Source organism: Cryptomeria japonica, chromosome 7 (genome assembly GCF_030272615.1).
Source record: "Cryptomeria japonica chromosome 7, Sugi_1.0, whole genome shotgun sequence".
Taxonomy (NCBI): Eukaryota; Viridiplantae; Streptophyta; class Pinopsida; order Cupressales; family Cupressaceae; genus Cryptomeria; species Cryptomeria japonica.
In genome coordinates this window covers 379,601,556-379,614,933 of record NC_081411.1, presented here as the reverse complement: position 1 = coordinate 379,614,933, position 13,378 = coordinate 379,601,556, and the positions used below count along the sequence as shown (strand labels likewise).

General features: G+C 29.8%; 1 protein-coding gene across 1 annotated transcript; it reads right to left on the bottom strand.

Annotated features, from left to right (window-relative positions):
- Nucleotides 1-6,867: 6,867 nt before the first annotated feature.
- LOC131030082 (uncharacterized) lies at nt 6,868-8,066 on the bottom strand. The gene has a single exon (XM_057960762.2). It carries the CDS (start codon nt 7,752-7,754, stop codon nt 7,176-7,178), a length of 579 nt encoding a protein of 192 aa, XP_057816745.1. The 5' UTR covers nt 7,755-8,066; the 3' UTR covers nt 6,868-7,175.
- Between the last annotated feature and the right edge of the window lie 5,312 nt (nt 8,067-13,378).

Sequence of the window (13,378 nt, the reverse complement as noted above, 5' to 3'; positions counted from 1 at the left end):
CAGATTAAGTATGCAAACTATTTTGCAATCATCGCATTTTGTAATGGATTTTCTTTGATGTTTTGTTTGCAACCTGGGAGATTTTAGTCATCGCGTTATTTGTGAGGAGGATTTCAATATTTGTTTTAAATCTGGATTTCCTTTTTGTATCAGAATTAACCAATGTATTCATTTGCAGGTTCAACTGCATCATAATCGGATTTCTCTGAAGCTTTCAATTCAAATTTCTCTATTTTTTTCATGCATAAATCGGGTATGCTCCTTCTATCATTTACTCCGCCTTTCTCGTATCTCCATGTTATTGTAGACTGTATTAGTTTGTCATTCTCGCATATGCATGTTGTCTATAGACTATATAACTCTGAGCTCCGTGCCAAAAATTTGAATCACTTTCTGGGCTCCCTGCCAAAAATTCTCCATTATTTGATTCGGCTTGTATTGGATGTATGTGGAATCGGAGATTTAAATTTGGGTATTCTTTTCGCATGGCTTGCTTGAACCGGTAGGAATCATTAAATAACTTTTTTCAGAATTGTAACCATATATTCTTGGGCGTATTAATTTTTTTCAGACAAAATTTTATAGACGTTCTATTACTGTGCATTGCCCTGTTTGCTGATTGCCGGTCTTTCATTTACATGCAAAATATGGTGAAGATGTATGATTATCTTAATATAAATGTAAACAGATAAGGTTTTTATTTGAATGAGTTGGGGTTATTGGAAAGAGATGATAATAGCCGTGGGTAATAATTATTACTAAAAAAAGAAGTCCATGCCCTAATGGTAAGATTCGCAATATTATCTAGAAGATAATACAAATAAAATAATAGTAACTTATTCTTGCTTGGCTCGCCTGCTACTGGTATAAAGGATAATTGACAGTGATAATACATTATTCTAAGATGTGAATTCATAAGAAATTTAATAATAGAATAATAATTTTTTTGTATTATTGTTACTCTTTTACCCAAGACAAATAAAATAAAAAAATAAAGTATATTGTCATTTTTTGTTCTATCTATTATAAAAATAAAGGAAGCCCGCATATCCATTTACCACCTATTAGTAGCTCACGGAGGAAATTGCAAGAAACATCTCAACGTAACTTCTCTAAGCTAGGGCGTGGGCCCTAGCTTAGAGAGACATTGTGAATCTTAGGCTATAAATCATAATTTTGATACCTTAATTTTAAATTTACTTTTAATAAGTATAAAAAGAATCATATTATTAAAATGGTTGAATGTTTTGGTTGGTGTATTTAATTAACCCGTTGACAAATTAATAATTATAATAATAAGTGGGATTTTATTATAAGTCAAAAATAAAGATAAATTTAAGAGTGATATTATTTTTGATGAAAAAGATTGATTTTATTTGGTGTTTGGAAAGTAACATGTTATGTTATATTTGTAAACAAATTAATTTTATTGTTTAGTTATTAGATATTTAATTGGGAAAAAAATATTTTATAGATCTAATCGTAATTTTTAAACTAAAGATATTATTATTAAAATTGGTATCATATTATTCTAATTATTATAATAGAACAATTATTATATAATATAAGTATAATTTATTATTTTAATAATAAATTGTAATATATTTTGAGCTACTTTGACAATGTAGATTTCCTTTTCCCATTCTTTTTAGTTATTTATTAAAAGAGTTAATTTATAGTTATTTTTATTCAACAAGTTATTTTATTTAATCTACTTTTTTTACTTTAACAATCTCAAAGTGCCATGGCATTTATCAAGAATCTAAGTGTTCAAGGTAACAAAATTTATATTTTACTTTGTCTTTTATTTAATGATTATTTAAATTATTGAACTATTTTATAATACTCTAATTGAGTTATTGGTATGTGCAGAATGTTTCTCAATGCAAAAATTCAAAATGAAGATCTACAAGCCTTCTTAAACTGGGATATATCATGCCAAGAGTTAATAGTCTTGGATTTTGCCAATGACTCATATCATTATGGTTGGCTAGTTACGTTTGACATACAAAGCTCCTTAGATAACACACTTAAAATTGAAATTGATGTGTGGAAATGTTGGTGTAATATGAGTGTCAATGTTAATACAAAGGAATTAATAAATTTAATCCTACTTTTTTGGCCTCACTGTTACCCAAACATGGTGTTTTGTTGTACACATACTTCAAAGTACATGCAAACACCTATTACTACCATCGTGGATGATGATATTCTTGAATATGTCACAAAGGGGTGCCCATCAATAGAATTCTTTTGGATTATAGTGAAGTATTTTTTGGGACATCTTCAAATGGAAAACCCAAAAATATTTTGGAGGACAAGAGAAAGAATGATTTAGTCAACATATTGTTCAAGTTGATAATATAAAATTTTGTATTGTTTTATAGTTTGGCAGCTATATGTTAGTTATTTGGATATTTTCATGTTTTTTGGACTCTCCTTGTAAAAGGGTTTTGGCCCTTTCAAAAACCCATATTTTCCAATAATATATTACTATTGTGTCATACATATAAAATTATAGCTTTCCAGAAAATTATATTATAAAAAAAGAAGTAAAGATGACAATAGCTAAATAATTATGTTATTTTATTTGGATCTAAGATAAAAGGCATGACATTAGTATCAATATGTACATATTTAGGTCTAATTTTCTACATTCTAAAAACTATATTAATTCTTCAATAAATAATGATAAAAAAGACATTTTTTTATTTGATTTATAATTATATATTTCATTTAAAAAAAGTGTGAAGATTATATACAAATATTATTTAAAAATAAATCCAAATAATGAGATTGTCAAAAAATAATCTATAATAATTCACCAATTAACCCTAAAGAGAGAATTAGGGTAAGGTCAAAATTAGAATTAGAGATAGGACTAAGATATGGGGCTAAATTTGAATTTTGGTTAGGGTTTAAATTGGGTTAGGGAAAGAAATTAATTAGTTTTGGGGTTAACTAATCTTTGCCTATAATATCAATCCTAATTGTAACTCTAACCCTAACCTAATAATGACCCTAACCCTAACTATATCTCTAACCCAAAACCTAATCCTAATCATAACCCTAACCACAATGTAAAACCTAACACTAACTACAATCCTAACCCTAACAACAACCTAACCCTAATCCTAAGCTAAAACTTATAAAAACTATGATTATATCATAATCATAATCTTAACCCTGACAATAACCATGATGCAAACCCTAAACTTAACAATATAATTATAATCATTATATTAAATGCTAACCATAACCATAACCATATCCATAACCACATTTATAACTCTAATCATAACCATAACCCTGATATAAATTGTAACCATAATTCTAAATCCAGAAGCACATTGGAAGTATATAGCATGGACTATGGAAATCTTATCTCCCAAATAATACTTAGTCCTAACCCTGAAACCTAATCCTAACCGTAACCCTAACCCTAACCCAAACCCTAACCCTAACCATAACCTAAAATCTATCCCTAATCCCAAGAGAAAATCCTATCCATAACCCTAACCCTATTCTTAATTTTAATTATAATCTTTAATCCTAACCCTAAATATAATTATAACCCTAATTCTAACCCTAACCCCTATCGTAACCCTAACCATAATCATAACCATAACACTAAAACCTAACCTAACCATAACCTTGAACCCTAACCCTAACCCTAAAAATAATACTTAGTCCTAAACCTACAACCTAATCCTAACCATAACCCTAATCCAAACCCAAAAGCTATCCATAACCTAAAACTTGTCCCTAATCCTAAGAGTTAATCCTATCCATAATCATATTACTAACCCTAAACCCTAACTCAAACCTTAACCCTTATCCTTACCCTAACCCCTATCCTAACCCTAACCCTAAATATAATTATAACCCTAACTATAACCCTAATTCTAACCATAACCATAACCATAACCCTAACCCTAATTTTAATTATAATCACTAATTATAATATTTAATCCTAACCTTAATTATAATTATAACCCTAAACCTAACCCCGATTCTAACCCTAACCCCTATCCTAACAATAATTGCAATTAATCATAATTAATAATTATAATATTTAAGCCTAAACCTAACTATATATATAAATCAAAACCTAACTTTAACCCTAATTATAATTCTAACCCCGATCCTAAACCTATTCTAGCCCCAACCCTAATCCTAAGCCAAACCTTAACTCTTATAGTTATCATCAAGTACTATCTTTAATTGCAATCTTAACCCTAACCCTAACCCTAATTTTATTTATAATTAATAATTATAATCTTTAACCTGAACCCTAATTATAATCACTAATATTGACCCTAATCCTGACCCCAAACCTAATTATAATCGTAACCCTTAAGCAATTATATCATTAACCCTAAACCTAATTATATATCTAACCCAAAACCCAACCCTTAACCCTAATCTCTCTAATTGAATCATAACCCTAAACTCGACTCTAACCATATATTTGAACTCTAAATACAACGTGATCCCTAATCTAAGCATTTAATTGAACGCTATTCTTAAACTTAACCATTTTCCTCAATTATAACCACAATTGAATCCTAGCCCTAAACTTAACCCTAACCCTAATTGAACTCTAATCCCAACCCTGATCCAACCCAAAACCTAATCCTAATTGAAGAGTAATACTAATTTAACGTAGCCATAATGTAGTTGAATAACAACCCTAATTCTAACCATAATTAAGCTCTAGGACTAATTGTAACTGAACCCTTATAATAATGTAACCTTAAAATTAACCTTAACTGCAATTACTATTTAAACTCTATTTTTTTTAACCTCAACCATAACCCTAAAGTAACCTTGATTGTAAATCCAACCTATGCTTGATGTTATCCCCAATCTTTATGCTAATATAACCCATAACCCTAATTAAATTCTAACACTAACCTTCAAACAAAGCTCTATTATATAGCCGAAAACCTAACAACCTGATTTATCCTTAAATCCTAACCCTTCCCGAGTCATAACACTAACTCTATTAATTTAGTTGTAATGATAACCCTAATCCTAATTAAACCCTATCTCTAAGCCTAATACTGATTCTAATTGAACCTCAACTCTTACCCCAAGTATTATCCTACAATAATAACTCTAATCATTAACAACCAAATATAACTATTATTTTATCTATAATACTATAACTCCCTCTAATCTAGACCCTAACCCTAACCTGATAATGACCCAAAACCTAACTTTATATCTAATTATTAATTATATCTAATTAGTTATTTAATAATATATTATAACTAAAAATAATTTAAAATAATAATATAATACATTTAAAATATTTCAAATTTATATTATGAATATTATTTTCAATAAATTATAAAATAATATCATAATAATCAAAACAATATAAATTAATAATAATAATAGTATATTATAATATTGTTATACAAACAAATAGAAAAAAATAATAATAATTGCAATAATAATATTACATATTATTGCAACAAACATTAATAATATAATATTATATAGTTCTTTTGAATTTTTTTATTGTTTCCCATGTTGCGCCGTGACTGCTACTAGCTTACATATATTTGATTTTAATCAAATATATATGTTATATATATATATATATATATATATATTTGATTAAAATCAAATATATGTAAGCTAGTAAGGATACCCAAGCATTTAGAAAAAGTAATCTAGAAGATCATATATCAAGTAAAGTTGCAAAGTAGAACTCTAATTGTTACAAAGATGAATCCAAAGATAGACATTAATTTATCTTAGAGTCATGTTTGGTTGTCCTTGAACAAATTAGGTATCCGATATGAACTTTTAGGTAGTTCATTAATAGAGAGACATTATTCTCAAATATGATATCAAACAAATTCTAAAATCTCATTCATTTGCTCTTCATTCTACAAGCTAGATACCACTTTCTTTTACATTTAATTTTCTAATTTTACATTCAATTATTCAAATATCATATATTTATGATATATATAATTTGATTTAATTGAAGATTTATCTATACTTACATATATATTTGAGTAATTAACTCTAATAACATTAAAAGAAAAATATTTTTCTTTTCAAATCTAGATCAATCAAATATAAATAATAATCATTAATCATTAATGTGATGAAATATAATTCTAACATAAAAACTCACAAATTGCATGACTTGAAAATTAAGATAAAACTGAACATAACAAGTCATACAAGTAATAAGAAATGATTATATAACATAAAAAGTAGGTTCGATACATGTGAGGGAGGTGGGTCCACCAGCTTCCTGCGACCTTGAAAATAAAGCCAACAAATAAGCTGCCAGAAATTTGGAGATTACATTAAGTCTATTACAATCTCATACGGGTAATCAGTTTCCGAAGTTTATTTAGGAATCAACTTCAATATAATTGTTACTTTTGCAGTGTTTTATATGGGACGAGATTGATTTATTTATTTTTTATTTTATTTTATTTTACCTGTAGTCTAATAGGAAAAGATTGTTAAAGTGTCTTCTTGTGCACTGGATTCTAATACTATAATTGTTCTTTAAATCTCACTACCACTTATGCTGCTTTCATGTATTTTTAATCTTTCTATATTAATAGAACATTAAAAAATCTTTAACTTTATCTAGCTATATAATAACAACATATTTACCCCCAAAGGAAAGTTTTAAAAATAACAATTACACAATTACTGGCACGAATTAATTTCAGATCCCTAATTGAAAATTAACCCCTTAACCAGTGGACCCTGCTGAGTGTTTGCAAAATTTGGGTGGAACAACTGCTATACTTTACTCCGGATTCGAACCTGTATTCTGCTATAAATAAAAAATTAAGTTACGGATCCCCTTCATAGAACAAAAAATGAAGAACAAAATACTCTTTAACATTTAATTATATTATTGCACAGTCCTTGGACTCGAAACAGCCATCAAATGCCACATCCATAAAACACATCTAAACGTTCTGAATCTGTCAATTGCCTGAACATCCAAACCCTCCTTATACACTGAAAACTCTCTGTTGCAGCAGATAACCTGGAAAAACTAAAAACTAAAAACAAGAATTTTTACCTTCTCGACAAGAAGACACTAGCAATCATGAAGGAGTATTACACTGCATAATAGAACGGCCATCTTTTAGCCTTTTCACTCTAGGGTTTGAGCAGACTGATCATTTCAATCCGAACCAAGCGGCCATCTGTGAAGGATTAAAAATGCCGGGAATGTGAATATCATCTGAGCAGAGAAAGTTGGAGGTGAGAGTAGAGTAGAGCGCTTCCTGTTCTCTGGCAGCTTCGTCTCCTCGGAGGTTCTTCTTTAGCTGAGCGGTGGCGTTTTCCCGAGGTGTCGTGTTCGAATCCTGTGGCGGCCATGGTTTCCCCATCAATGTCCCGCGCTGGAGGTATTCCCTGGCAAGAAAACAAGCCAGCCGCCGGTTAACCGCTTTGGCTCCCGGTGGAGGCAAACAGGGTGGGGGGATTTTATGTCCGTTCGAGGCGATTGCCAGGGGATCGAACCCCGCTTGTGGCGATTGGCTTGTCCTGGCAGATCCCTGGCCCTGGTAAGAGGTGTAGTTTGAGCTGGCGTTATTATTTGTAAAATACTCTGTGTCCTTGAATAGCCTCATCTTCTTGGAAACTATGCTGATTCGCCTGTCGTCTTCGACAAAGGGCTTTCGTTTTCTGCAATCCGCCCATTCCTTCTGCTGCTGTTGCGGCCGTGGTGGGGACCGGTGCATGTGTTTTTCCATGGGCAGATCTGAGACTGAAATCAGGTCTCCACGGGATTCGAACACAAGACGTTGTAGATTGGCGGATCTTGTTCCATGAACCCTCCAAGGACCAAAATAATTTGGGGAAAATGGATCTTCTTTACCAATGCTTCTTCTTCAAACCGTTGATTTCAGTTCAATGTTGTTTGTTTCTTTAAGATAGTTTACGGCCCCACCTCTGCTTTTACCGCCTTCTGGCTTTCAATCGAGACAGGGCAAAGCGAAAGGAAAACTCTCCCACCAAATGACACAATCGTCAGGGTTCCCTGTTCTTAAGATAACCACCAATGCGCCCCCTTAAATAAGATATTATCGTAATCCCCTGCAAGTACATATATACAATGTATATACACTTGATTAGGTTTATTGCATGTATATACATATAATTATGTCTACTTTTATTTTTGTTGCCATTTTGTTGAAGGCCCCAACGAATGATGAGGGAGCACAACAAGAGGGAATGCCAATGAAATTTGCCACGTGGGCATTTACTATTGTTGCACTGTTTTATGTGTGATTGATTATTTTTTAGAAAATTTACACGTCTTTTTATGGTAATGTTCAATTTTTATTTTTTTTATATTAATCATATATAAGCACCACACTCTTGATTGAAAATGTTTTGTTGTATGAAAAAGAATAATATTTTGTCTAAAATGAAATAATTTTTAGATTATTAGTAATGTTCAATTTTTTTCTTAAGCATTGATATTTTGGTAAATGTTTCATAAAGTTTTGTTTCCCTCTGTTTAAGCTATATATTAGCATTCAACACTCTTCAAAACATTTTGTTGTATCAAAAAATATAATATATTGTATAAATTAAAATATTGTTTGGATTGAATAATATTTTTCAATGAGATAACATTTTTAGATTAGAATATTCAGGTTGAAAAATAAGTCTTATTCTTATGTAAAAAGATTTTATAAATATTTTTTAGAAATTATGGAAGATCAAAACTTACAACATAGACTTTCATAATAAATATCATTATGGAAATTTAAACTTGAGTCTCCATAATGGGAACCCACTACTTTTGTCAATTAAGCTCAACCCCTTATACAAAAAAAATAATATAAAAAGTAATCTCCAACAAAGATATGGAGTACCAGTAGTTATAAATAAGTTCTTCATAAGAACAATGAGAGGGAACCATTTTCATGTTGGAAGAAGTTACCCTAGTACTTGTTATTAGCAATCTTATTATAACTATTGGTACATTTTTATACTATGACCTAACATCCTTTTTTTGTATAAACACGAATGTATTAAAGCTTTCCTTCTTCATGAGGGGATAATACTTTTTAGTGATATTTGTGATAGATATGTGTTACTCTCGAAATTAGATGGAAAGCTATCATTAAAAGTTTGGAAATATCGGTATTTTTTATTTGTTCATCCATAAGAAGAATAAAATAAATAAAAGTCTAAATCAATCAACTTGATAATTGTTTTGTACTTTCGGATGACATTATTATAATATTTTAAGGATTTGTTTTCTTGTTCAAGATTAATGACGTCATTGTAGAAACTTTGATCCTAAGTTGGTAGTGGAAAAGCTTGATTGTGTGTTGCATAACGATATTTATGTGTCACTAATAGTTCACCTTGCAATATGGGTGCATTCCCCTTAATATTGATGTCTCCTTTTCCATTTAGAGCTTAGATATACTCAGCTATATACATCAATAAGTAGAGTGTCTATTGAATTTATGAGGCATATGTATCTTGAATCAAATTGATCACATAAGAGGGGTGGCGTTGCCTTCAATTATCTTCATATGTGTGTGGACTTATGAGAATGGTGATGCAAGGGCGATTTTAGATTGATTGAACATGCATATAAGTAGCAACTCTATTATTAATGACACATTTGTCCTTGTGGAAGATTAGTGATTCTTGAGGAGTGTTGCAAAAAAGCTCAAATTCAAGATTTTAATTAGGATTCTATAATATTATCCATTAGAATAACTCGTTCATAGATATTTTAAGTTAATTTGATGGGTTATATTCATTAGATTGATTAGACTCATAAAAATATTTCTTAGGGTTTAAAGATTTAGGTGATGGACAACTTATATAAGAGGATAAGATTTCTTGTGTTTGACTTGAAGTTGGTTGAGCACATCTTTGTTTCATATTTTTTTAGTGTGAAGTACTTTCCTATTCTAAAATGATTTCTTGTAGGTAAGAGTTGAAACATATGGACCATTTGGATTGGAAGCTCTCTTGGTGGATGTATTGAAAGCTACATGGATTTGAAGGTTAGTTTTTATATGGTTATTAGTATATGATTTCAATGATTGAGATTAATATTGAGGGGTGGAAATTTGTATTTTATAAGTTTTATACATGTGATAACGGATAGCCTGATGGGTTAGGACTTAGGAGGGTTGAGCCCATTTTGATGGTTTAGCATGTATATGGGTCAAGTAATGGTTTGATAGAATAGAATTCAGAAGGGATGACAGATGGCTTGATGGAGTAGGATTCATATGATTAGATAGATGGCATACATGATTATGATTGATATAAAATGGTGAATGATTTGATACTTAAGGTCCTATATGGGGTAATGAATTTGATTTTATAGATTATGAGATAGAAGGATCAATGAAGGAATATGAGTAAAATCTCCTACAAATATGGTAGTCCCTATTTCAAATAGAACTCGTAACACTTTGCAGGTATTATGGTCCAGCCAAAAATGCCACGTCCACAAACATAGTTAAACGTTCTGAATCTGTCAATTGCCTCAGCATCTAAACCCTCCTTCTACACAGAAAACTCTGTGTCGCAGCAGATAACCTGAAAGAACTAAAAACAGGAATTTTCACCTTCTCGACATGAAGACAGTAGCAATCATAAAGGGGGCTTACACCGCATAATAGCACAGCCATCTTTTAGCTTTTTCATTCTAGGGTTTGAGCAGAGTGAATCGGCAGTGAGAGAATCTTTTTCTTTGGTTGAGTGATGGTGTTTTCTCGAGGTGTCGTGTTCAAAATGACTTCAATTCATCAATATAATCTTTAAGAGTGGAATAGAAGGTCCTTTGGTAACATTTTAAAGAAAAATTCTTATGATCAATAAAAGTTAGATGGTATTACTTCCCAAATTAAGGGATTTTGAATGACTTAGGAGCTTTTATATGTAGATTCAATTTGTTTCAAAGAACACTCTGAATTTGGTCTTTGGTGGGAGATATAATTCGTTAAAATAATGTATATTCTATTTATTCATTTGGAGAATAAATCATCTTAGAATACATTTCCTTTCTAGTTTTAATAGATACAAGCTTTTTATGAGGTCAATATGTAATAAGGAGCTATAGATGATTGTGTTTTCAATGAAGAAAGAAAAGTTAAGTTCAACTTGATTTATGATTAGATCTTTTTAAGAATTCTGAAATATATTAAATTTTGATAGTTTGAAGTGATTTTTGAATTTCAAACAAATATATAAATTCTTAAAGAAATTAATTTTACTTTTGTAACTTTTATTCTAAAATTAGAGAGAGATAATTCTATTGATATGATTTTCCTTATAGCTATATGTAATGTTATATTAATTTAACAATACCATAAAATTATTAGCCTTTATCCAGTTTGTTCATATTAAAATATAGTGAAGTGAATTAATATAATGAATTTTTAGTGTTTTTTTTTAATTGGAATAAGTATTTAAAAATATTACAAAGAGTGGCAGATTATAAAAGACAACTCATTTGACATAAAGACAACATAATACAAAGAATCTGCACCACCATCACAGAAGGAGTAGCAACATTAGACAAAGGTAGTGTTGGATCATCTTAGGTTGTATGATGTTGATAATTAAGAACACATTATATAATAAAAAATTGATTTTTCAATAAAAAATTAATTAAAATGGTAGCATTATAATTTTGAGGAGGATTATTATTTATGGGCCTCTTAAAGATGGTTATGTCTTTTCCAAGTGTAGCCATGAGATTTTAAGTGTTTGGAGATTTCATTAGCTAGGTGATAGTGAAGTTTGACAATAACTATCATGTGCAAGAATATTGAATCTAGAAAACCTATGTTATCACAATTATATTTAGAGAACCATGCAAATGGAAGAAAAAATAAATATGCATTAAGGTAATTTAAACAAATATTCGTTTATCTTTAGCTACGAACTATACGAATATAAATTGAAGGCAAAAATATTGATGAGATAATTTTATATTTACCTCATGAATGGGTTGTTTTCTAATAGTTACAATCTCACTCCCAAAGAGTCAAAAGGGATAAGAATCTTGATAATGAATTTTGATGATTATGTAGTGAGAAACTATTTTTCAAAGGAAAATAAACTAAATGATATAAATGAAATAATGTAAATCTTAAATAATTCTAAAGTAATATAAGAAGTTCATAAACTAAATGATATAAATAAAATAAAAGAAATCTTACATATTCTAAAATAATTTTTTTAAGGTAAACACATGTTTGATCAACAGGAGACATCATCCCCACTTAAATGCTTAATATCAATACCCTACTAGAGGCACAAATCTTTATAACAAGAACCATTATGTCACAATATAGCCATTAGATTATGTCATTAATGACTAAAATATTATAACTTAAAAGTTATATTTCAAATATATATACTAATTTATTTTTTAAATAGATTCATTTAAAATATTTATATTAATATAAACATAATAGTTACATCTTTAACATCATAAAATTTTATATGAAAATCTCTAAATTATATTTTTTTTTTGCTACCATATTAAAAGATAGATAGACAATACAATTAAAATTCTTATATATGCCCCTAAGTTTAAGGCTGATTGACCTTCATACATAAGGAGAGAATTATAGAATGATTTCAAAAAAAATATGTTTTAAGCTCACAGGCGTTTACTAAGCACACACATAATGATGTGAATTTTTATCTTTATTTGCAATATCTATTTGATTGAAGACTTTAAATTTGAAAATGCTATTTTACCTTAACATAGGTGTGAACTCATATAGGCCAAATTCATTGTTTAACTTTGTCCTTGCTGGACTTCAGTAAGAATGCAACCATAGTATGCATTCATATTCATTGATTTCTTCTCTTCCCAATCCCTTACATGCTATTTGCCTTACAGTCAAAATCCATCAAGTTACTGTCAAAATCCATCAAGATAATCTGTGATTGTGTCCACTTATGCTTTTTGGTTAAAAGATTTAATACCAGAGGATAGCTCTATTACATCTAAAAATGGTCTATCTTGTCATTCAAATTAAGAATGTTGGAGGCTATTGTTGTGTTCCATGCTATACAAATGCTCATGGCCCTGATCAACGATGATATAAGAAGTTTTCACAAAAATCTCCTTCATTGAATCATAACCCATATCAGCATTATTATTATTTCAATTCCTGTTGGACCGTAGTTGTAGTTTCTGCAACTCTAGTCAACCTCGTAAGCCTGAAATGAGAAGCAACAAGGGAAGTAGTAAGGGAAGTACAATATGATATAAGAACTGATTAATTACCAATACAACTGAATAGCCTTTGCCTGTAACACATGGATGCTCAGAGCTGATTTGTTCACGATAAGCTTTCTGTGGCGTCGATGA